This window comes from Bison bison, unplaced genomic scaffold (genome assembly GCF_000754665.1).
Source record: "Bison bison bison isolate TAMUID 2011002044 unplaced genomic scaffold, Bison_UMD1.0 scf7180017864473, whole genome shotgun sequence".
Taxonomy (NCBI): domain Eukaryota; kingdom Metazoa; phylum Chordata; class Mammalia; order Artiodactyla; family Bovidae; genus Bison; species Bison bison.
In genome coordinates, this window is record NW_011495034.1 from 11,485,328 (window position 1) to 11,511,283 (window position 25,956).

Below are 25,956 nucleotides of genomic sequence, written 5' to 3' on the forward strand. Positions count from 1 at the left end.
TGGTGAAGAATCCACCTGCCAATTCATGGGACACAGGTTCGATCCCTGGTCCAGGAGGATTCCATATACCACAAAGCATTTCGGCCTGTGTATCACAACTTCTGAGCCTGTACTGTAGAGCCCTCGAGCTGCAGCTTCTGATCCTATGCACCCTAGAGTCTGTGCTCCACAACAAGAGAAGCCACCACAATGAGAAGTCTGTGTGCAGCCATGAAGACCCAGCACAGCCAAAAATAAAATTAATTAATTTTAAAAATAAAACATAATGAGGCAGGCTATCGCCATCTCCTCTTCAGGATGATGCCCTGTAGTACCGGATTTACACTCATTTATGGTAGCAGAACAGCCACAGTGACAGCATGTCTACCTGCGTCACACCTCCATTCAAGACAGGAAGAAGGGGAACAGCAGGGCTGTTGGTCAGCCTCGACTCACGTCTCATTGGCCTGAGCGTCGTCACATAGCCATCTCTAGCTGTAGAGAGATTAGGAAAACGCATTCAGCTTCTATAGCTTCTGGACAAGCAGGGAGAAGGAGACTGGGGTGTGGGGTGAGTCAGTCTGCAATAGATAGAATATATATTCATCATTTTCCTGTTTTATTATTGTTTTGTAGTTTTATGAACAGTGAAATAAGTTGACCTCTGCTGATAAACTTGGCACTGTTTTTTTTTTCCTTCTTAAATCTATGAAGGTCTTTGCCCAATTTTTTAAGCCATGAAATAGCTGAACAAAATTGAAAGTCATTGTACCCAAAGCTAATTCTAAGTAATGCCATCTACTTTAACAGGTCACTGAATCTGGTGTACATTTAAAATCTGGTGTACATTTAATTCTGGGCACTTGCCATCCAGCAACTGTAGAATGAATGATGATTATCTCCTTCTTCGAAAAGAAAAAAAAATTCTAGCCTTATCAGAATTTAGAGTTCTAACAGAATGGTTAGAGTAATGCATTTTCAAGCCGAGGGAAATACGGCTATCACTTGCAAAACATCACAGATGATCTTCAACCCATAGAAAATACGGCTTATTGGATGGTAAGGATATGACCGTATTATATGTTAATGCTTGCCTTAGCAGTGGTACCACATATAGTCCAAAATCATTGTTTGCCATATTCAGTATTAGAAACATAGCAGAAGTCTAAATAAACCTGTAATAGAGCATTGGAAGATAATCAGTATTGCTATACTTTTTCAGTAGGTGTTTGGGAAAAAACCTGATGTTTCCAATTTAGGGGAAATTTATAGAATGATATTGACATTTAAATTCATTCTGAGCAAAATATGTTTTTTCAGTTCTCAATAAACAAAATTACTAGGGTTTTTTTGGTGACGAAATGTTGTATACTATGAAACCAAGAATAAAGATTATGTTCTAACACTGTAGGATGTGCAGAAGGAAATAAACTAATACCTTTCACTGGAAGGAAATTTTAGATATTAAAATAATATGTAAAGCAAAAGTGTTTTTCAGTGTACGTAAGATATCTTTTCCCACAGGGCATCAGAAGCAAGAGATATTCTCATTTTTATTCAAGTTTCTCAATCTGCCAATATATTTAATGTTGCTGTCCTGTATCAGCAAGGTTTTAAAAATGGAAAAATTGGAAGATGGTTTTGCATAGCCTGTTAATGAAGTCTCACTACTGGAAGTTGAATTTATCCAGGATAATTAAATAAATAATAGAAAGCATGCATTATATGTACCAATAACACATGAGTTAACAGTTTGTTTGGAAACTTATTTGTAAGGCATATTCCCCAGATTTCATGGGTCACATGTTTAACTCAGGACACTGTACAGGCTTCAGAGTCAGCCTGAATTCAGAGCCTCCACCCTGATGGAGGGCTGACCTTGGAAAAATTACTTAACCTCTTGATTTCTTAATCTGTGTTGATGGGACTCTCAGTGGAGAGACTACTTTCCTTGTAGGATTGTTGTGAAGGACTGAGAGAATGTGTAAATGTTTCACATATTTCCTGACATATAAGTGTTCAATGAATGCTGGCCCTTTCTATTTTTAAGGATGATAAGAAAATACCTTTTTGTGACACATCAATTATGAATTTTACGTCTTACAGAAGCACTAGCTGCTACTCCAAGATTATACTTAAGAACGAGCATTTTTTATATTGAATATATATAGCTGACATTTCATAGGTAGTTTTTTAAATAGTACCTTTTCTAGAACATTTTTATTGGTATACTAGATACTAATATTTAAAATGGTTATCTGCAGTATACAAAAATTACTTTCATAATATTATAGAATCTCAAATGACAAGGAGTATCCAAACTATTTATTAACAATGGACGGTCTTAAGGGTAATTATTTCAGAAATTAAAAAAAAATATTTCCCTATAATATGTGACATTTTATAAGCAATATAGTGTGAATTCTACCTTCAAGAAGTAATAACTTACAAAATTATATCAATAATTTATAATCCTTTAGTTAAGATAGTGATTTCTAGTTTTAATTTGAAAAGGGAACAGTTGTGCCCTGCAATTCTCCTACTGATAACAGCTTTATTCATAATTGCCAAAACTTGGAAGCCACCAAGATGTCCTTCAGAAGGTGAATAGATAAACTGATACATGCAGACACTGGAGTACTATTCACTGGGAGGGATGGGGTGGCAGGGAGGGGAGGGAGGCTGGAGCGGGAAGGGATGTATGAATAATTAAGGCTGATTTGTGTTGTATGGCTGAAATAACACAACATTGTAAAAATTTTAAAGTATATTTAAATTAAAAAAAAAAAGACATGAGGTACTAAGTCATAAAAATTCAGGCATAGAGGAACCGTAAGTATATATTTACCAAGTGAAAGAAGTCAGTCTGAAAGATTGTACTGTATGATTTCAACTATATAATATTCTGGACAGTGAAAAACTATGGAGATAGTAAAAAGATCAGTGGTTGTAGGGTAGGGTGGAGGAGAGGGGAAAACAGTGGAGCCCAGAGGATTTTGGGGTCAATGAAACTATTCTGTATGATAATATAATGATGGATAAAAAGTCACTATACATTTGCCAAAACTCAGAGAATGTACGATAACCAGAGTGAACCTTAATGTAAACTGTGGACTTCTGGTGATGGTGACTTGTCAGTGTAGGCTCACTAATGTAACAAATGTATCATTCAGAAACATAATATTATTAGTATTACTACAGTGTGTGCGTAGGGAGTATATGGAAAATCTATACTGTCCTTTTAATTTTGCTGTGAATCGAAAACTGCTCTAAAAAAATTGTCTATTAAAAACACATACATATAAAAGAAAAAAAAGAAGTGCTGTGTCCTGAAACTCTCCTCTTGATAACTGAAGCAGAACAGGACTCTCTAGGGCTACTCTGCTTGCTTAAGAAAATAAGAAGAAAAGAATGTAAATTTTAAAAGGCAGATATCTCTAACTTTGCTCATTTTTAGAAAAATTTTGCTTATTTTTTTCATTATTTATATATTCTTTCTCATTAATTATATTCTAACTTCATAGTATTTGTAACATTTAAAAAAGGGATATTAAAAGAACCAATAAAAAGTTTATTAGTCTTCCTGAACTTGACAAACCTTATGAACAGATCCCTTAAAGAGCGTATTTGCTCTAAAACACTGTGTCACTCCTGCAGAAAGATAAATGGAGTGAAAATTTGAAGCTATAGAGTGACACACATGAGCTAAAAGGATGTTTGGACTTGCTCTGCCGTTGTTGTGTAGTCACTTGCTGAGTCGTGTCCGACTCTTGCAGCAGCGTGGACTGCAGCTCTCCAGGCTCCTCTGTCCATGGGATTTCCCAGGCAAGAGTACTAGAGTCGGTTGCCATTTCCTCCTCTAGGGGATCTTCCCAATCCAGGGATTGAACCCACATTTCCTGCATTGGCAGGTGGGTTCTTTACTACTGAGCCACCAGGGAAGCTTATTTTATTACAAATATTAAAACTAAAAAAAAAAAAAAACCAAAAAACAATGTCTTTTGAGAGAAGAGATTCACTGAGAATAGGATTTGTTTCCTATGGAGATACATTTTTGAGATCTTCTTAGAATAAAAGGAAGGTCCGTGGTATCCCAGCGGCGGGTATCGTTTTCTCTTGCCTGCTAAAAACTCTGTAGGCACGGGTGGTTCCCACGTTTGGAAAAGCACTTCTAGGCCTTTGCCTGGGAACTGCACGGGGAAGATCAGTTGGCACCTGGCCTGCAAAGGACCACTTGCTAGCCTCCCATTGACCACAGAGGTCTTACTTAGCAAGGATAATCTAATGAAGGCAGATTTAGATCAATTTAAAATCAACCAAAGAAAAACCAAGAACTCTGATGCTGAATGTTTGAACTCTATGGGAAGAGACCACAGTCACTGACCACAAGACAGATATTTTTGAGAAGGGAATAACTGCAAGTCATAGACCCTCAGCTGATCCAGAGCTTGTCTGCGTAAAGAAAACGCTCTCACTAATAAATACTTTCCAAAAAAAGGAATGTACTAGATAGTCATATATGAACAAATCTTTTTCTAACAGCTAACTTTTCAGATGTGAAATTACTATTTCTTCGAATATTTTAGAGTTATATATTTATATTGTAGTCACGTTTGGGGGGCTTGAGAGGGGTGTCTTCTACCGTCTTCCATTTGGTAATAGCACAGACATTTTATAAAAAAGTGTCAGAATTTGGTCACAGAGAAAGAACCATTAAATAGTTTATAACCCAATTCTCTGGGCCAGACATAGAAAAACTGGGTTTTTCTTAGGGTATGAGATACTTCTTAGAAACAGGACAATCTGTCCTCTATAAGTGGTGATTAACTGGACTTCTCATTTTTTAAAACTGACTTTATCAGGCATTCTGAGTCTTTTTCAGAAGAGATTACTGCTCTAACTGCTGTTTCAATTCGAGGAATTAATGTTTAGTAGCCCATTAGGGTTCATACAATAATAGCATTAATAATTACTCCTCCTTTATGTATCTCCTGCTTTCTTAAAAAAAAAAAAATACTAAATCGGCTGTGGGAGAATTCAGGAATCTCTTCTGAATCTGAAGAAAATATGATCACACATCTTCCACTCCTTGGTTATAAGGCAGCCTGGGGTGCCTGGGGACTAATTGCACACACCGGGACAAGGAAGAAGTAGTCGGCTAGTGGAGAAGAGGAAAGGAGAGTGGCCACCTTTAGCCCTGGAGGTGGTGATAAAGCTCAAGAAATACTTCAGCTGAAGAGATCAGGTGTCAGCACAGTTGGCAGCTCAGTGTGATGAAGACGAGTTCACGGTTCTCCATAAATCCAGGGACAGGCAGGGTCAGAGGAAGGCAGAGCCATCTTGTCCACCTTAGTAGCCTACACAGTGGGAGGAGAAGAGTTGGGCTGCAGAGCTGGAGAGAGAGCTGAAGCAGAGGGAACGAAGGTCCTGAGGGTTGAAGGATACAATGCAGATGAGAAAAACAGATGCTGCTAGGACCCGTCCTGGAGCCAGCTTACAAGTCCAGTTTGGTGTGTGTCCTTCTGCTGTGAGACCCGGCCGTGTCCCTTTGGACCCCCGGTAAGGGGGACACCTGGCCTGGGACACCCGGCCGTGTCCCTTGGGCCCCAGGTCCCCTGTGCCTGGAGAAGCAGGGGAGCTCAGTCTTAAGGTTTGCAAGCAACAAAAAGTCACGGCATTCTAAGTGATGCAGAGGAAAGAATCAGAATGGGAGAGTTCACAACCTTTTTCTTTCTCTGTGCTATGCTGGGTCTCTGCTTCCTACTCTGTAAAATGGGGTTAATAGTACCCCAGAGGCATTGCTGCTGCTGCTGCTGCTAAGTCACTTCAGTCATGTCCAACTCTGTGCGACCCCATAGACGGCAGCCCACCAGGTTCTGCTGTCCCTGGGATTCTCCAGGTGAGAACACTGGAGTGGATTGCCATTTCCTTCTCCAGTGCATGAAAGTGAAAAGTGAAAGTGAAGTCTCTCAGTCATGTCTGACTCTTAGCGACCCCATGGACTGCAGCCTACCAGGCTCCTCCGTCCATGGGATTTTCCAGGCAAGAGTACTGGAGTGGAGTGCCATTACCTTCTCTGATCCCAGAGGTATTAAGGAGGATTAAGTGTGTGGCCAAGCATTACCAGGTCTCTCTCCCAGTGCCTTGTAGGTGTGGGACAAAGTTAAGTCACTTTCTTCTTTACAGCTTCTGCACTTGTATGTGTAGAACCGTGTAGGATTTAGAATTACAAATGCTTTCTGAAATGGGAGCTTACCACTCATTCAGCAAGAAGAGGATTACTGAGAGGCATGTGCATAATGCTTTATACATCTCAGGTCTCGAGGACTCACTAATTCTAGGCAGAGTCAACACCGATGTCCTGACAGGCCCTGAATGGTCAAGAGCAGGCACTGAGGCAACTTGGGCTGGAAGTGGGCCAGGCACTGCTCACTGAGCTTGGGGGGCAGCCTGGAGGGAAGTGTCATGCCCACAGGCCTGAGAACAGAGCAGTCAGGTCTAGACATGTGCCCTTAAACCAGAGGTTGCAGTGCAGACCGCTGGTCTGTGGGCCATCTGTGGCTCACAGATATTTTTTCCCTTTCACTTGTATACTGTTCTTATTCTGGACCCCTGGAAAACCTAGCTCAAACCTTGAAAGCAAGCTTAGTATTTTTTTTTTTAAGAGTATTTCTTTAAATGGCTTTAGCCAGGGCCTTCACTCTTGTTTGGCTAAATTCCCCCATCATTTCCAGTTGCCCTAAACCTGGCCATTCTATTTCTGTCTGGCCCTTGAATTTTCAATCCCTCTTCTGAGCCCAAAGCAGAGCAGGGCACAAGCCAGGGAGCTGGCCCTGGACCCAGAACCAACTGAATGTGTTCTGTCCCTCTGTCCAGGGGCTGCTGGGTGAAGTACAGGACTGTGTTGAATTTGGAGTGGGCTACAGTCCACGGGGTCACAAAGAGTCGGATGGATACAGCTGAGCACAGGCACACAAACAGCCTTGTGGAAAGGCAGAAAGCAAGTGTTAGTCGCTCAGTCATGTCCAGCTCTTTGCTACCCCATGGACTGGAGCCTGCCAGGCTCCTCTGTCCATGGGGATTCTTGAAGCAAGAATCCTGGAGTGGGTTGCCATTTCCTTCTCCAGGGGATCTTCCTGACCCAGGGATCGAACCCAGGTCTCCTGCATTGCAGGTGGGTTCTTTACTGTCCGATGGAAAGGGAGAGAGAACTGATGTATTTCAGTTTTGGAAAGAGATAAATTGAGCAAGGTGCTGAATGAATGTTTTAATTTGATATGGGGTAAAGTTGGAAGCTCTCATGTCTGGGAGGGTTCTTCTCTGTGCAGGGCGAGGACAGATAGAAGGTGGGTGGACTCGGACCTTGCCCCGTATGCCGTCTTAAGGGGAGAATCTTCCCAGGACTGCCTTAGGCAGCATCCTGATTCCATTTAGGGTAACAGGGTGCCAAACGCAGTACTTGTGGTAGACTCCAGGCCTGCAGTGTCTGTGAGTGCCGAGTCATACCGAGCTCTGCGTCTGTCACCTCTCAGTGACATTGACCTCCTCCCTCCCCTGTGAATTTCCCTCCTGCTGAATTGCCCTGTCCACTGTGTGCGTAGCTCCGTGTCCGCTTTCCTTTGCGCTGTTCTTATCTCTGTTTAAGCTCCTGCACCAGGTGGGGCAGTGAGGTGGAGGTGGGCATGAAAGCCAGGAACACTCTTCAGACGTCTCCCTGTAGCCAGACGTTATCAGATCTGATCTCCTGACCATGATGTGAGGAAGATAATGCTATTCATTTATTTTTTCATGTAGGCTGTAATTTTTAGAGCAGCTTTAGGTTCACAGCAAAATTGAGTGGAAAGTATGGCGTATTCCCATAGATCCGTGCCCTAGCACAACCCAGTCCTCCCACACAGTTAACATCCTGCACTGCGGTGGGACGTTTGTCTCCTTCGGTTGTTGTTTTTAAAGATGAGAGACTGAGGGTCTGAGAGATCCGACCGTTAGACAGCAGGGCTCCAGCTCCCCCAGCTGAAGCCCTCCTGCCTTGCTCCCTGTGACAGCATCCACAGCACAGGGTCTCCCGGGGGCTCGGCGCTCCTTCTGGTCCTCAGCCTTCTTCCCACAGGGGAATGTAGGGAGCGGGGCTGCACCAGGTGAGAGGCAGGGGCGGCTAGATTCTCACGTTCACGAATCTAGATGTTGTTTTTCAGTGGATGAGCAGGGTTTGGCCAAGCTGTGACTTGATTTCCTGAAGTTTACTTTTTATCTTGTTTCCCTTCTGCCATGTCCCTGTTCCACCAAAGATTAAAGAAAAGACTGATAGAGTGATCCTTAAAATGTTTTCAGTTGAGATTTTTATCTGGATGTTTCAGAAGTTACTTTCATGTGACAAGTAATGCCAAAGTTTGGTGGAAATTACTGACAGGCTTTTAAAATCAGTTTGTTCAAAGCATCGATTGTAAATATAAATTTAAGAGCGAAGGCCGTCAATTTCTACCTTATCAGGGCGGTAGATTCAACACCCTCCCCCTTTCTCCGCTAGTCCTCAGCTGAACCAAATGTAGCCCTCCATGTCCTTTGGAACAGCTGGAATGTGAGTGTCTCTGAACTGGTTGTTGTTGTTCAGTCGCTCAGTCGTATCCCACTCTTTGCAACCCCATGGACTGCAGCACGTCAGGCCTCCCTGTCCTTCACCATCTCCTGGAAGTTGCCCAAGTTCATGTCCATTGCATCAGTGATGCCGTCCAGCCACCTCATCCTGTGACACCCTCTTCTCCTGCCCTCAATCGTTCCCAGCATCAGGGACTTTTCCAATAAGTCAGCTGTTCATATCAGGTGACCAAAATCCTGGAGCTTCAGCTTCAGCATTAGTCCTTCCAAAGAGTACTCAGGGTTGATTTCCTTTAAGGTTGACTGGTTTGATCTCCTTGCTGTCTACTGGACTGGTACGTTTATTTGTTTACACTTAATGGATGTGGAAAGTGGACTCAGATTAATTGCCTCACTTGGAGTCACACCAATGATGGCAGAGCTCAGATATGAACCCATTTTTTAAGATGCTTGTACCTGTGACCTGCTCTTATACATTCCTCCTCAATAAACAAGAGGATTTTTCTATGAGGACATACCACTGGGCAGTAAGTAAACAGTCTCAGCAGGAAAAGAGCTGTGCCTCATGGAGGAGAGGGAGATAATTCATCAACATTGAGCATTCAGCAGCTTTGTTTGCCGTTCTGTATCTGGATGGCAGCACTGACTCGATGGACGTGAGTCTGAGTGAACTCCGGGAGTTGGTGATGGACAGGGAGGCCTGGCGTGCTGCAATTCGTGGGGTCGCAAAGAGTCGGACACGACTGAGCGACTGAACTGAACTGAGCAGCTCTACAAACCTGACCTAATTCCCCTGGGCACCATGCAAATAACTGACCACCCCTGTCTGCTTCCCAGTCTCTCTCTCCTTGCCTTCCACATCCCTCATGGTTTCACCCCAGGTGACCAACCACTGGAATACTTTAACAGGATGGCTCTTCCTCTTTATTTCACAAATTCCTGGAGAAATCAATATTAGAGCTCCATACAGGGCACTTTGACCACACTGTTTTCTTTTTCTTTTCTAACTTTAACGTGTAGAAAATCCCGTGGGATGAGGAACCCATTTTGAGAAACAGGTCACAGCAGCTTTTGAAATACAGGCAGATAAGCAATTAGTGTCTGATTTTCCCTTGGGGAAAAAAAGATAAGGAAAGTTAATATATACTACAGTAGTAACTCAGTGAGGTTCTATGCCAGTGGTGCATTGTATAAATGATCATGTTTGACTAAACAACAGTCTTCTATAGGAAAGCTTTATGCTGTCTTTGAGTCATTAGTAGTACATGGCACAGATTTCCATTCAGACCTGGAGTGGAAACAAATCATCATAACGTTTTTTTTTTTCTGTTCTTGTAGTAGGTGTATTCCAAAAGCTTTTGGATTTATAAAGTATCTTTGAAACAGGAATAAAGAGTTTACCAAATACAGTACATTTAATGGGAAAACCAAATCAAACTGAGATGTAATCTCAAGGTGTTTTTGTACCTAGTGTTCATGTACCCCGTCTTTTCAGAGGCTCGTTGGTTTCTATTTGTGTGATGTGAGTTTAATTGGTCTCAATATAGGCTTAAATTCAGTAGGTGTGTGATTATTCACCATGTGTGCAGGGTGCCACCACACAGGTCATGCTCATGTAATCCTTACATGCATCCTGTGAGGAATTATCCCAAATTTTCACATAAAGAAAGCCTGACTCATCCATGATTGTGTGACTAATCAGTGCTCATTATAAATCAAGTTATTTCCCCTTCAAACCTAGTATACTTTTCAACAAAATTAATTTATAAGGAGGAAAATCTCTAAAACACTACTGTATACGCATTCTGTTGATGGTTAGAAGATCAACAATCTGATTCATCATAGGAAGGGTCTGTTGCTGACTCATCAAAGGAAGTTTATGCAGTGTATGATTAATGCCATTGGCTTTGAAGTCAGGCCAAGACATGGGTGAACCCAGGCTCCACAGCTGTGGAGAAATGTCATGACTTTGAGTAAACATGTTTGTGTTGTAACTTCTCAAAGTCTCAATTTTTTCATCTACCAAACAGTGACAGTACAACATCATTCATAGAGTGGTAACGAGAATTGAATACAATACTGAACATAGAGCATTTAGTGGAGTACCCAGCAGATAGTACAGATTTTTTGGTAGCTGTTATTACTAACAGTAGTGGTGAGTTAAGGAGATACTATACTGATACAGAGTGATTGAAGACAGATGTGCATTGTTATTTGGGGGGACATAGGAAGACTTTCTTATTAATAAAATCATACTGATCTCACTGAAGATTTTTAGTAATAAACAGCCTATATATAGTATGTATGACTTTAGTGATGCTTTTAAAGATATTTTAAAATACGGAGCCAGATTAGAATATTTCCCCATTATGTTCATGTTTTAGTTACTGTTGCTAATGGATTGGGGATAATGCCATGAATAAATTTCGGACAGGTGAGGAGTCCTCAACCCTTTTAAAAAAATGTATACAAAAATAGGTGCAGTATATTCTTGGAGTCATTAAAAACATCTGTACGACTATTCTATAATAGTTACACAACTGTTTTTATAAGCTCTTAGAGAATAATTTCTTTCCTTGACTATTATTCATTTTCTACTAGAGTTAATATCGAGCATAATAGGTCAGAGCTTAGTTTCTAAGCCAGGAAAAATTGATTGATTTTCATTATATGTAAGTAAACTAGTTTTGTTAAAATTAATAAAATTTGAAAATGAAAAATGTATACAACTAATTTATGGCAGAGAGTTTTGAACTTTAAAAACATTCCTAGTACAAGACATCTAGGTTGGGAATATATAGAATTAGCTTCTTTTTTTCATTTCCTATATTTATTTAAAAATACTTCTCCATATAGTCTTGGTCAAGATACATCAGTGTTTAAAGTAATAACTTTGGATGTCTGTATACTAAGTACAGAGAACTTTATGCAAGAAAAGGGGGAATTTTAAGTATACAATCCTTATAGATTTTATGCATTATGAGGATGAAATAGATGAATGATTTATCTACTTAGACTTATCTATTAAGAATGATTCACCCTTTTATGATAAACTATCTGTTGCTGGGAACTGACTTTTGAAAATGATATGTATTAATACATGAAATAAGATTAAATGGATTAAAAAAGTCTCCATTTGTAGACATAAAGGGATGATGTGTATTTGTATGTTATGTGTGTGTTCCAGTTATTCATATCATTGTCCACCTTTTAATTATCATCATCCTTTTAACTAAGCAGTGAGTTTTAGTGTTTTAACCTTTAGATCTTCAATGTATGATCTATCTTGAAGCAAAAACATCTCAAATTCAAATTATAATCCAATTTTTATTTCTTTTCTCAGATGATGAAACATGCTTGGAAAAATTATAAACGTTATGCCTGGGGTAAAAATGAACTGAAGCCTGTATCCAAAGGAGGCCATTCAAGCAGTTTGTTTGGTGAGTAGAATGTGCTTTGGCTTATTCCTGGCAGTAACTTCTCTTCAATCGACTGCACTTGTGGGTGGTGGAGAAAGTCTGTGTGACCCTCCAGATTGTGTTGCTAGGAGACTTGCACACCTGATGGAGTTGTCTGCAGGGGTTGTGCGTAGTGTGTCCTTCAGACATAGCACTGACTGCACTTTGGAACCACCTGCGTCCCTTGAAAAAATACTGATGCCTGGGGCACACTTCCAAAGATCCTTATTTAATGGATATGGGCACAGTATCCTGATTTTTAGCTCCCATGTGGTACATAGCAGAGCAGTTATTTGTTGGCTGCATTAACTGCTTCCTGTCAGATAAAAGCTGTGTCTTTATCAATAAGCTGGCCAAGGCAGCCAGCCGTGGTGACCTTCACTGTGTCTCAGTGACTCTCAGCTTTGGCTCTGAATTTCTCTTGTTTGTGAGAGAAAGGGAGGATGGAGTCGTCTGTTATATGAACTTCCATTTATCCACTTTGGCATCATTTTATTGCTTTGGGTCCTCACAGCCTGCTTCTGTGATTAATACCTTCTCCACGTATTAATAACATTCACATTGTGGAGGTGCAGAAGCTAAGTAACAGAAGTGTTAGATGGATTGCTTGGGTCACAGAGCTCCCCAGCGCCCTTCTCCCTGAACTCCATTCCTCTTCAGTTCTCACAATTTCGTCTGTAAGTAACAGGATGAAAGGCGGGGGGAGGATGTGAATCTTGGTCTGATGCTTCTGAAATCACCATGGAAAAGGTGATGTTCTGTCTTTTAACTGAAGCTGTTATATAGCGTGTGCTAAGTCACTTCAGTTGAGTCTGACTCTTTGCCACCCTGTGGACTTGTAGCCCACCAGGCTTCTCTGTCTATGGGATTTGCCAGGCAAGAATGCTGGGGTGGGTTGCCATGCCCTCCTCCAGGGGATCTTTCTGACCCAGGGATCAGACCTGCATCTGTCACATCTCCTGCATTGGCAGGCAGGTTCTTTACCACTAGCGCCACCCAGGAAGCCCCCTGTTAAATAGATCACATTCTGTAACAAATAACAGTATCAGCTGACCCTACGTGCCACAGTGCCATTTGTGCATCTTCTCATTTAGTCCTTGTTACTACGTGCATTTTAGAGATGAGAAATATGAAACAGAGAACAGCTTGCCCAGTGCTAGCCACCTACTAACTGGCTGAACTGTTACCCTTGTGACTGGCTAAGGTCAGAGTCTGCTCCTAATCACCCCACTATACTTTTCCATTTGTTTAGGACCTTCCATGTGTTTGGCTCCCTTTCCAGCACTGTTATTGATAAACACAAATCTTTGCAAAGTTTATGACCTAGTGCAGAAGACATATGTACAGATAGTGAATTACCAAAGGACTGGATGGATTCTTTGAACTGGAGAAGACTCTTGAGAGCTCCTTGGACTACAAGGAGATCCAACCAGACCATCCTAAAGGAAATCAGTCCTGAATATTCATTGAAAGGACTGATACTGAAGCTGAAACTCCAATACTTTGGCCACCTGAGGCGAAGAACAGACTCATTTTGAAAAGACCGTGATGCTGGGAAAGATTGAAGGCAGGGGAGAAGGGGACGACAGAGGATGAGATAGTTGGATGGCGTCACTGACTCGATGGACACAAGTTTGAGTAAACTCCAGGACTTAGTGATGGACAGGGAGGCCTGGCATGCTGCAGTCCATGGGGTTGCAAAGATTCAGACACAACTGAGCAACTGAACTGGACTGGGTGGATTCAGTAGATAATCATTGGAAGTTCTGAAAAACAGTAGACTCTCTGGTAGGGAGAAGGACATTTCAGGAACAGTTAGGGAGCACTGGATGAGTAGGGAAAAAGGCTGGTTGGTCCATCACAGCAGCTCATTTTAGAGGTGAAGAGAATCAAACCTGGAGCGGTAGCAGTACACGTGGTTTCAGATAATTCTAAAGTATGTTTTGAGGACGTGGTGACCAGTTAACATGGGTGATGGTAAATAAAGAGAGAAACCCAGACACTTTATGCAGACTCAGAGTTCTTAATTTTTTTATTGTTTACTATAACTTTTTAAAAAAAATAATTCCAGTTTTGCTTTTATCTCTATGAAAGTTGTTCATACCATTAAGAAATCATTTAGTTGTAAAATTGCCATAATCTTTATCGAAGAGATTGCTTAGTTCTGTGTTAATACAGTGACGATTTTTAAATTTATTGTTAAGCCTTAAAAACATACCGAGTCTTTTAGCATGGAATGTGGAGGTGAATAAGACATGACTTCTCTATTTTGAGGAACTTCACAGACTAAAAGGAGATGCATATATGTAGTTACAACGGGAGATAGAAAGTGATGAGTGAAAGAGCAATGTAAAGTCTTCCTGTTGAGGGAGTTGAGAGGAAATAAATGAGAGTCAGGCCTGCCTACGGCATGGAAGGAGAGGCTAGGATCAGTCAGAGCTGCAGAGAGGGGGTTGAATTCCATTTTTGAGTAATGGTTTCTTAGAGCTATCACTAAACAATTTTAGATCTAATTATAATTAAAACAGTTTTGTGCAGGTGCACTTTGATGTAATTACATTAAAATTAATATGTGTATTGCTCCTTGGTTTCAGGTCTTTTCTTTTTCTTGCTAGAGAATGTGATCACAAATGAAATTTCTAAGAGATTTATTTTCTGCAACTCAGAAAAGACTTTAAAGATTAGTGTACCAATTAATAGCCTATGATAATTTTTAGTTTGGTTTGATTCAACATTTAAATTTTCTTTCACTGAAAGAACTTTAGACTGTATTCAATATTCTTGTTTACTAATAAATTCAGTATTACTCACTTCCTCTTCAAAGTATGCTCAGTGTGGATATATGGATCTGTCAAAGGTGTTTATTGAGTAAGTATTTTTCTGATATTTTCAGGTAATATCCAAGGAGCAACAATAGTAGATGCCCTGGATACACTTTTTATTATGAATATGAAAGATGAATTTGAAGAGGCTCAAGCATGGGTTGAAGAAAATCTAAATTTTAATGTGGTAAGTTCAATAAAAGCTGCCTATTCAGTTCTTAAATCTCAGTTAACGTGGACAAATTCTCCTGTGGGGTAAATTATTGTGTTGTACCCTAGCAGAAACAAATAATGCAATTTTAAATAGTATCGTACTATATTCTTAACTTTCCCTCCCTTACTACACAAATACATGTCTTTGTGTTTTTTGGGGCAAATTAAGAGTAAGAATGAAGAAATTAATATTTATTAAGACCCACACGTGCCAAGTATTCTTGTTCAAGTCCCACAGCAACCCCAAGAAATGAGTATTATTTTCACACCTTTACAGATTAGAAATCAGAGCCTCAGGGCTTATCTAGACTACACAGAGAGTTGTACTCAGAGCTGTGACCTCACAAAAGCCTTGTGCTTCTGCACTGCGCCATGGTGCAATACTGCGGCTTTATTAGAGGAAGCTTTGTTAGCTAGAACCCAGGGTGTTGTATGGTAAGCTGCGGCTCAATGCAAGACCATAAGAGAAATTAAAATAGAGAAGTTTATTACTTAACAGGTCCTGAAAAGGTACATGACTCACCTCCAGGGGCCACACAGGGAGGTCAAGGCAGAGTATAGACAGAGAGACAGGACCTGGGGCACATGCCTTTATGACGGTAGATCGGTAGGTAGATCGAGTGCTTCAGGGTTCAAAGGTAAGGCCGAATTGGTCAATTCAAACCAACTTAGTAGGCTCCAGTAACGTCTTTTCTGAAGGGCACACAGAGGGCGGGCCTGGTGGTGGGGGAAACATGATCACAAGACAGAGTCCTACCAGGAACTGACATTTGCTTGTGACCCTGGGGCTGTTTTCAAGGGCACACTCTTGCCTGAGGGGCTAGTGTCAATTTAAAGCCCCTGCCAGCCACTTGGCCGAACAAAATGGATACTGAGTCAGTAACACCGTGAAGTAGCTTATCTGATCACACCACATGCATCCAGCAGCAGCTGCATCCACTTTCCCATAAATAAGGTTTTAAACTTTGTTGATTGTAGACCCTTATCAGTATAAACTATTTTTTTGGCTGTATCACGGGGCTTGCAGGATCTTAGTACCCAGACCAGGGATCGAACCTGTGCCCACTGCAGTGGCTGCACAGAGTCCTAGTCACTGGATGGCCAGGGAATTCCCAGTATAAACTTTTATCAATTTCTATATGAAATAGTTTTAAAATTTTGTCCACATACTATCATTTTTAATAAACCTCAGTACCCACTGTACATCAAGGAAAAGGTTCATAATTATGGGTAGTGAACATTTCATGATAGTTTGGGACTACATCTTGTCAGAGCAAATCTAATTCCACAGTCATTGCTTTACCCTCGTAATGAGATTAACAAAGAACTTGTTTTCAGAACAGGAACAGTTGGCCCTGGTGATTTTTAGTCATTCACTTAACGTTTGCATCATTGGTATTTTTTTAAGTTGAGTTACATACACATACCCACACACATACTTTTTTCCAGATTCTTTTCCATTATAGTTTATTACAAAATACTAAATAGAGTTCCCTGAGCTATACAGTAGGTCCTTGTTTATTTTATATACAGTAATATGTGTCTCTTAATCCCAAATTCCTAGTTTATCCCTCCCCCTTGCTCCTTTGATAACCAGAAGTTTGTTTTCTATGTCTGTGAGTCTGTTTCTGATTCATAAGTTCATTTGTATCATTTTTTTAGATTCCACATATAAATGATATCATGTGGTATTTGACTTATTTCACTGTATTATTTTTAATCTGAGATTACTTTGCAGAAATTCTTGTAAGCCTCTTTCTGTCTGCTAAGCATTTGCTAATATCTGTAAATCCCCATAACTAGGCACAAGTACCATGCTGTATGTTGAGAATGGACAGAGAAAGTTTTATCTCCCTGCTGACTCCTCTGCATTGTGGAGCTCTTCTCACCAGCACCATCCAGAGTATTAAAGTCAGCATAACACTGAGTCCTTTTCCTACCTCTTTGAATTAAAAATATATTCCTATTCCTCTAATTAATTGCCATAAATACCCCACTTTGGAAATCACTGAGTTGAATAATCAGATGAGTCTGTGTTTAGTCTGCCTGTAACTGAATTTAGAATATAAAAGACACAGTATTCCAACATAAAGGGACCTTGGAAATTGATGTGTTCTGTCTTTTTATTTTAAATATGATAAAACAGGCTCAAGGATTGAGTGATTTTGTAAGGTTCTATGGCTCTTTGGTTGGATATGACCTGTGGTAGCTCAGATATAACCAATAGACCTGAGTGTGAAAAATTAAGGCAATGAACCAAAAGGTTTCTTTCTGAGGATTTTTCCAGTAGTCCTATATGAATGTGAAAGTTGGACCACAAAGAAGGCTGAGCACCAAAAAATTGATGCTTTCAAACTGTGGTGCTGGAGAATACTCTTGAGAATCCCTTGGACAGCAAAGAGATCAAATCAATGAATCCTTAAGGAGATCAACCCTGAATAATCATTGGAGGACTGATGCTAAAGCTCCAATACTGTGGCCACCTGATGCTAAGAGCTGACTCATTGGAAAAGACCCTGATGCTAGGAAAGATTGAGGGCAGGAGGAGAAGTGGGTGACAGAGGATGAGATGGTTCTATGGCATCACTGACTCCATGGACATGAGTTGGAGCAAACACCAGGAGATGGTGAAGGACAGGGAAGCCTGTTGTGCTTCAGTCCATGGTGTTGGAAAGAGTCGGATACGACTTAGCGACTGAACAACAACAGCAGTTCTTTCTTAGTAGTACTTTTGCCCTGCCACGTTATTTTTGAGTAAACTCAACTACCTACCGGCAAAGAACTATGGAATGTCTTCAGCTATATATGGAGGAGAGAATGGAGAATGTATTCCCTCCCCATCCTCTCTTCCAGAAGAGGAGGAGAATGAGACCTAGATTCTTCCAGAGTCTAATGATGGAAGACAGGAGAGGAGACTGTAGTGACATAGGCCTAAAGAGTGTCCAGGTCCCTTGTTTGGCACTTAGGCCGTTGCTGCCACAAAGCTTCCCCGAACACTGCAGCAGTTCCTTGCTTTTCATGTCCAGTGGCAGTCTGAGAAACTCTGGAATCATTTATTTAAAAGGATGAAGCACAAAAGCCTCGCACAGTAATAGTCAAGGTAACAGAAAGCAGTTGGAGGGCCTCAGACCACGACCAGGTGACATGAATGTGTTCCATGGACCGTAGGAGCCTGTGAGGAGGCAAAGGGAATCTAATAGGGGATATCAGGCTATTTAGAACTTATGAAGAGCAAATTCTTTGACTTCTTTACTTGTCAGGTAAAGGAATTAGACTATCAGTTGAATGATGCCTAAGATACTGTGCTTTGTTTCTTTAAAATTGTATTTTTGTATATCTGTAAGATTTTCTTCAGTGACTTCACAGACTTTTATATAAAATATAATTTTAGAACTGTTATTGATAATCTTGGGCTATACCCTTCAAAATATACTTTTAAAAACCATAGTCACAGGTCTCAAATTTCAGTTTATTTTACCGTTCCTAATGTGAGAGGTCTTGAAATGTATTTTTTGCAGTTCTCTCTTTGAGTATTCAATCCATGGGGTTGCAAAGAGTTGGACACAACTGAGTGACTGAACAACAACTTTGGGTATTGCTATATTTTTCTTTAAAAATATAAAAGTTTATCAGTAACATCCAAATGATAATACTTCCCATATTAAAATTAATAACACATATAAATTCAGGACAACTGTATTGATTTAAAGTGCTTCAGCTTACAGTCTTCTAGTTGGTTTTATTATGTCCCATAAAAGAATCTTTCCTGTATTCAGTCGTTCTACCCAGAGATTCTGACAATTGTGTCAGCAATTATAGTTTTCTTTCTGAAAATGCTGAAAACATTGTTCCATTTATGTAAAGGAAGGAGAAATTGGAAAAGCTTAAACAGAGACAGAAAACTTATTTTTATGGATAACGTATAGTGTCATTCCAGCCTGAATAAATTATTGCTTGTTTTCAAATTAATGCTTTTTCCTGATAAGGTATTTTAATTGACAGTATAAAGGTAATGCAAAAAAAAAGTTAATGCATCCAAATTTATTGCAAGGTAAAAATAAGAATGAAACTGAAATAGAATCATTGTTGTTGAGAGTTGTTTTATCTTGTGGTGCTCCTGAGTATAAACAAATCTTACAGTCAAGAATAAATTTGTTTATATGTGAAATATTCAATTTGCATCACTTACAGGTATAAAGTACATATCTTTAATTGGTTTATACTGTCGTTAACCAAAACTAATTTTCTTTTAATTAAGGCATAGCAAGTTGATTGAATTTGCATACTTGGTAGTACAAAGTACAAATGGCTGTAACAACTGACTTAAATCACTGAGATAATCTGTAGGAGCAGGGGCTTCAGGTAGAGCTTTGTATTTATTCCAATTCTCTAAAGGCACGTAGGTCTGGGCAGAAAACGTTAAGGGTAGACTGGTGGCTGAGTTTTCTGGTTTTAGTTCAAAGTAATCCTCAGACAAGGGATCCAAAGCAGATCCTTGGCTATTCATTACTCATTCATTAATTCATGCATGTATTAATTATTACTAATCACCTTTTTTAAAACTTTTTAGTTTGTATTGGAGAATAACTCATTAACAATGTTGTGATATTTTCAGGTGAACCCCCAAAGGCATTCAGCCTTACATATACATGTATACATTCTTCCCAAAACTCCCCTCCCATCCACTCTGCCACATAACATTGAACAGAGTTCCATGTGCTATACAGTAGGTTCTTTTTAGTTATCCATTTTAAATATAGCTATAGTAATTACCTTTTAATTGTCAAGTTCTTACCCTAATGAAGCTTATAGTCTAGCAGGAATAATAGTCAAATTACCTAGTTCAGGCCAGGTTTTTTAGGAAATGAAGAAAGGACAAAGGAAATTACTATTTAAAGAGTACTGAGACATACAGAGTATTAATGCTGCTGCTGCTGCTGCTAAGTTGCTTCAATCGTGTCTGACTCTGTGCAACCCCAGAGATGGCAGCCCACGAGGCCTCCCCGTCCCTGGGATTCTCCAGGCAAGAACACTGGAGTGGGTTGCCATTTCCTTCTCCAATGCATGAAAGTGAAAAGTGAAAGGGAAGTCACTCAGTCATGTCCGACTCTTCGCGACCCCATGGACTGCAGCCTACCAGCCTCCTCCATCCATGGAATTTTCCAGGCAAGAGTACTGGAGTGGGGTGCCATTGCCTTCTCCGAGTGTTAATGCTAGGTGATTTTTTTCATAGATTACCTGATTTAGTCTTTGTGACACATTACAGGGGGTAAGTGGTGTTTTCCCTATTTTTATAGATGAAGCGGTAACTAATTAATCTGCCCCAAATCATGCATCAGATAAGAGCTGTGCTTTTTAATAAGATCTGCCTAACCCAGTGACCCTGTTTTTAGTGGAAAGGAAATGCCAAGAGTTGAAAAATACATAGGCAGCCAAAGAATTTGAGTCCCTCAAAAGTAGGCATGTAATCTTGATCTCTCAGTACTCATTAGGATATATCATTCCATAGGTATTCACTAAAGATTAATGAAATGATGTGTTGTTACCTTGTCCTACTTACTGACAAACTTTGCTAGCCTCAGCTAGGAGAGAAGCTGACATGGAACATGGGTAGCTGCACTGTGTCACATTTTTAAATAGTTAGAAATGATCTGCAGTTCAGGTGCGATTGATATGCTTGTTTTTACCTAACCTACTTCCAGAACAGGTTTGTGGTGGCTCCTGATACAGGAAGATCATTAACCTAAGAACAAATGATCAGGAGTTTCATATTTAGGCCTTTGCAAATTCAGTTCTGAACTTCCTCCTTTCTGCTGCTGCTAAGTCTGACAGAGTCCGACCCCATAGACGGCAGCCCACCAGGCTCCCCCGTCCCTGGGATTCTCCAGGCAAGAACACTGGAGTGGGTTGCCATTTCCTTCTGCAATGCATGAAAGTGAAAAGTGAAAGTGAAGTCATTCAGTCATGTCCGACTCTTAGTGACCCCATGGACTGCAGCCTACCAAGCTCCTCCGTCCATGGAATTTTCCAGGCAAGAGTACCAGAGTGGGTTGCCATTGCCTTCTGCTTCCTCCTCTCTACTGTGACTTTAAAAAAGTATTGATCACCTAGATCCTTCCATGAGGAATATTGAAAACTGACTTTCATAATGAATTCTATGTCATAGACATTTACTCCAGATAACAATTTCTTATATTAAACCCTCAGTAAAAATCAAAGCTATACTAAAATATTATTAAAAAGCCTTTTTCTGCATTGAGGTAAAGTGATATCTCTGTATGAGAGGATGAGCTTTGAGAATGACAAAGGCTAATGATTAGCTTGTTCCAGACTCTAACTAGCAACACAATGAGACTGATCTTTGGCAAGCACTTGAATTGTGCTTTTTAATTGTAATGAACACCATATGTTTTAGATAACAGAGGTATTGGTAGCAACAGTGACTGTATTTTTAAAGATCCAGATTATTCTCTTACCCAATTGGAATGCCATCCTACTTTTAGAAAATAAGCTGTAGGGTTCTCTATCTGAAGGTTGTAAGTTGACCTCAAGAAGCAAATTGGGATCTCTTCAAGTGCCTGAATGAGTTCTTGGCTTAGGTCCAGAGCTCCATAACATGGAGTATAGGAGAAGTGACCTTTGCCTTAGTATTGCTTTTATAAAAGCTCTGTTTTTGAGCAGCCTTAACGTCCTGATGGTGTAGATAACTGAGTTAATTATCCTGTCAAATGGAGCTGTTCAGTGTTTTCTCTCTGAATGCTAATCACTGTCTGCCAAAGGAGATGATTTCGGTTTTGGCTATGAGGATACTGAGCTATGATCCCTCTGTCAGTAATCAGTGATAGAGTGGACTGCTGCTTGAGGGCCTTTCTGGACCTGCTTGGTAAAACTAACCTATTAACAGAGAGAAGAAGGTGATTTGCCTATCTTTGTTGCTCGAAGAACTGTACTTTATTCATCTTAAGAGGTCTATCATGTTACTTAAACATGAAGTTAAAAGCTGCTCAGACACATATTATACTAAGCTATACTGTTTAATATTGTAATTTAATCTATTAAGAGGAGATGTAATCCTCAAGATGTTACTACAACACACACTTTGAAGAACCACATACAAATGAATGTGTATGCTAAGCCTAAACATAGACAAAGCTTATGGGTAGTTGCCTGTCTTGAAAAGTATAATGCTGTTTCCACTGGTTCTCAGTAAGATGAAGCATAGTTGTTCAGTTTCTCAGTCTGTCTGACTCTTTGCGACCCCGTGGACTGCAGCATGCCAGGCTTCTCTGTCCTTCACTATCTTTGTGAGTTTGTTCAAACTCATGCCCATTGAATCAACGATGCCATCCAACCATCTCTCCTTTGTTGCCCCCTTCTCCTCCTCTACTTAGTATTTTCCAGCATCAGCGACTTTTCCAGTGAGTTAGCTCTTCACATCAGGTGGCCAAAGTACTGGAGCTTCAGCACCTGTGCTTCCAACGAATATTCAGGGTTGATTTCCTTTAGGATTGACTAGTTTAATCTCCTTTCTGTCCAGTGGACTCTCAAGAGTCTTCTCTAACACCACAGTTCGAAAGCATCAATTTCTCGGCACTCAGCCTTCTTGGGCTCTGAGAGCCTTCTCGGCTCTCACATCCATACATGACTACTGGAAAAACCATGGTTTTGATTATATGGAAATGTGTCAGCAAAATGATGTCTCTGCTTTTTAATACACTGTCTAGGTTAGCACATGTTAGTAGTGGAGCAGTTGTTATTAAACAGTTATGGCATGGGTTTGTATTGGGGCAGCTGTTATTAATACTTGCTTGTTCGTTACTTATAGTTCATTGAATAGAAAACTGACAGGAAGTTTAGAGGAATAGCTAGCAGAGAAGTATTCTCTGATGTTAGGGCTCAGAGAATTAGTCTGAAAAAAAAATTCTAATAATTGGAATAGAGAATAGGATTAAGATATTTAAAATTAAGATATTTCTGGAAATAAAAATTATTTCCTAAGAAGTGTTTTTCAGTTTAAAGCAATCCAGTCTGTTCTGCTGTATGGAACATAAGTTAAGAATTAAGGAGAGTTCCTTAAACTTGATGCAGATTTGATTCTAAATAATTATCTTAAAGCCTGAAGGTGCAAAGGAGCAATATATCTATCAAGGAAAGTTTGTGCCTCTATAATTCCTCAATCAAAATCCATGGCTGAATCTGTTCTACAACCTTAATTTGTTATTCAAATAGTCAAGACTGTTATTTCACTTACTAAAATCTATCATCTTATAATTTGCTTATAAAAGTGAATAAGTTGCTTATAAAAATGCAACCTAATAAATTTCTTTGAGTTATTTAAAATACCATCCTGTCTCGTAGAAGGAGGTTGATATATATATGTGGATCAGAGACCCTGAATAGGAGGGTTAGGAGAATATGTTGCCTCACCAATTTAGGTACGACGCCCCTTATCAGCACAGAAGCAGTTAACAGAACAAGAACAAAACCCCTTGCCCTTGGCAACATAATTCTCGTAAAAGAAACGGGGAGAATGAGAGGATAACAGGCAGGAAGGCTAGCGGCCCCCAAACGGAGAAAATAGGCTGCAAGTGTCAGACGTTTTTTATCTTTCTCTTAAGCTGCAGGGCTTCCCTTGTAGCTCAGCTGGTAAAGAATCCGCCTGCAATGCGGGAGACCTGGGTTCGATCCCTGGGTTGGGAAGATCCCCTGGAGAAGGGAAAGGCTACCCACTCCAGTATTCTGGCCTGGAGACTTCCAGGGACTGTGTAGTCCAGGGGTTGCATAGAGTCGTACACGACTGGGTGACTTTCCCTGTATATATTTGTATATAGCCAGCACATATACACATACTTAGTACGCCAGAGGACAGCAATACTAAGGAAAGGGGTTAACTTAATGTGGAAATTACCAGTCTAAGACATCCTGGGCAATATGAGACTTTAGTAGGGAAGCTTAGTTTTTGCATGATTTTACCTCTTGATTTTAGTTGCAAAGTTAATTATACTACATATCTTATTTAATTTATGTGTGATTATGGTTACGTGTGTTCTTTGATTCAACAGCTATTGGTAGAGGAAAGTCAAAGTGAAAGAGCAGTTTTTCCAGCCCACATAGTTTTGTGGGTAGGCTTTAAGCCGAAAATGTCCACCTTCCCCTTGCTCATCCATTGTGCATGCAGTTTAAACAAAGACTGGATCTACTTCTCAAACTGGCACTCACACGTGTACATTCACTGTGTACTAGACACCATAGGATACGTAGGGCGTATTCCTGAAATGCGACCTGACTTAAAGATTTAAGGAATTTAATCTCATTTAAAATAAACACAAGCTTCTGTATAGCACAGGGAGCTCAGCTTGATGCTCTGTGATGATGTGGAGGGGTGGGATGGGGTCGGGTGATGGGAGGAAGGCTCAAGAGGGAGGGGGATATATGGATACATGTAGCTGATTCATGATGTTGTACAGAAGAAACTAGCACATTTAAAGCACTTATACTCCCATTTTTAAAATTTTTTAAAGATTACATATGTAAAAAAAACCAAACACGGATTGAAGGAGATTACAAAATCTACATTGTTAAGATAAATCACACAAAATTTTAGTGTTGCAGGCTGTTTGGGGCTCCCATCCTTCACATACTGTTCTCTCCCTGCCCAGACCCCTCTTCTGTCATTAGGGTGAATCACTGGAGAAGTTTTAGAGCATCTGAAAAGATGCTGCATTAATATTAATAGGATGCGTATCTTCATTCAAATTTAATAAGATTATTTTCATGTAAATTAGAATCAAGACATTTATAAAGTTGGCCTCAAACCCACAGATTGTAGAAGTTCACTTTGGAAAATCCAGATATCGTATAAAGTACTTTAAGCACAAAAGGGAATTTGGTCAGGATACTATATTCAAAAAGAGGATTTGAAACATAACTCATTTATAAGGGTATGGGACATGACTCCCAAAAGGATCAGTTTGCATTCTAGTATTTAGAAGATTATGGTTCTGCAGTTTCTGATTTGCTATTCATCCCTGAGGAAGCTAGGCCTTATTGGTTTACTTCAGCTGAGGTTTGTGCAGTGTAAGGGCAGCAACTCTTTACTGGGTACTTTCACCTGTGCCAGGCAGTGTGTGCAATGCACGGACTCATAGTGCCCTGTAAGAAGTGCATGGTCCCTTTTTACAAATGAGAAAACCAAGACTCAGGATATGTGGTTTGCCTGGGATCTCACATTTAGCTGTCTCCTGAACCAACCTTCGATGCCAGGTCTTTCTGCCTCTAGAGCAGTGTTTTTATAGTCTTTTGCCCCCACTATAGCCAAGCAAGATGTTATGTTTTTATCTTCTTAGTCCTTTTCATCTACAGATCTGTAAAGAGTGACCTAAAGTATGCAAATTTCAGTCTTCTTACCTAAAACACAGTATAACCCCAAATGTTAAAAGCTCTCAAACTTAGGCTTCAAATAAGTTGGATTTAACTTTGGGGGGAAAAAAGGATAAAAAATTATATATTGGGAATTCAAATGTAGTTTTGGCTTTCAAAAGAAGGTAAATATGATGACTATTGTGTATGACTAATGGTGATTTGACATTCCTGAATGAGATCTTCAATGACAGGAACACAAGGAACTAGGAACCTGCATGGATTCACTAACAAGCCAGATTTGCTTCTTGGATGGGCTCACCAAACTATTAGATCTGAGAAATTCAAAAGACAAAGCACTGACCTTGAGCAGGGCACTTTGCAAAACCATCTCTCAATATCTTCGGACAGAGGAAGCTAAATAGAATTTAGGTTCTAAGAACACATTGCTGGATCAATAACTGGTTGAACAGCTGTAACCTGTAAGTGACTGATGTCTTGCTGAAGATATATTTATGATGATGTTTGAC

General features: G+C 40.0%; 1 protein-coding gene across 1 annotated transcript in view; it reads left to right on the forward strand.

The window, feature by feature from the left end:
- MAN1A1 (mannosidase, alpha, class 1A, member 1) overlaps nt 1-25,956 on the forward strand; it is a 173,528-nt gene that overhangs the window by 34,335 nt on the left and 113,237 nt on the right. The window contains exons 4-5 of the mRNA XM_010861958.1: nt 11,918-12,014; nt 14,926-15,041. Of these exons, the coding sequence (XP_010860260.1) occupies nt 11,918-12,014; nt 14,926-15,041 (213 nt within the window). The remainder of the gene's footprint in view (nt 1-11,917; nt 12,015-14,925; nt 15,042-25,956) is intronic.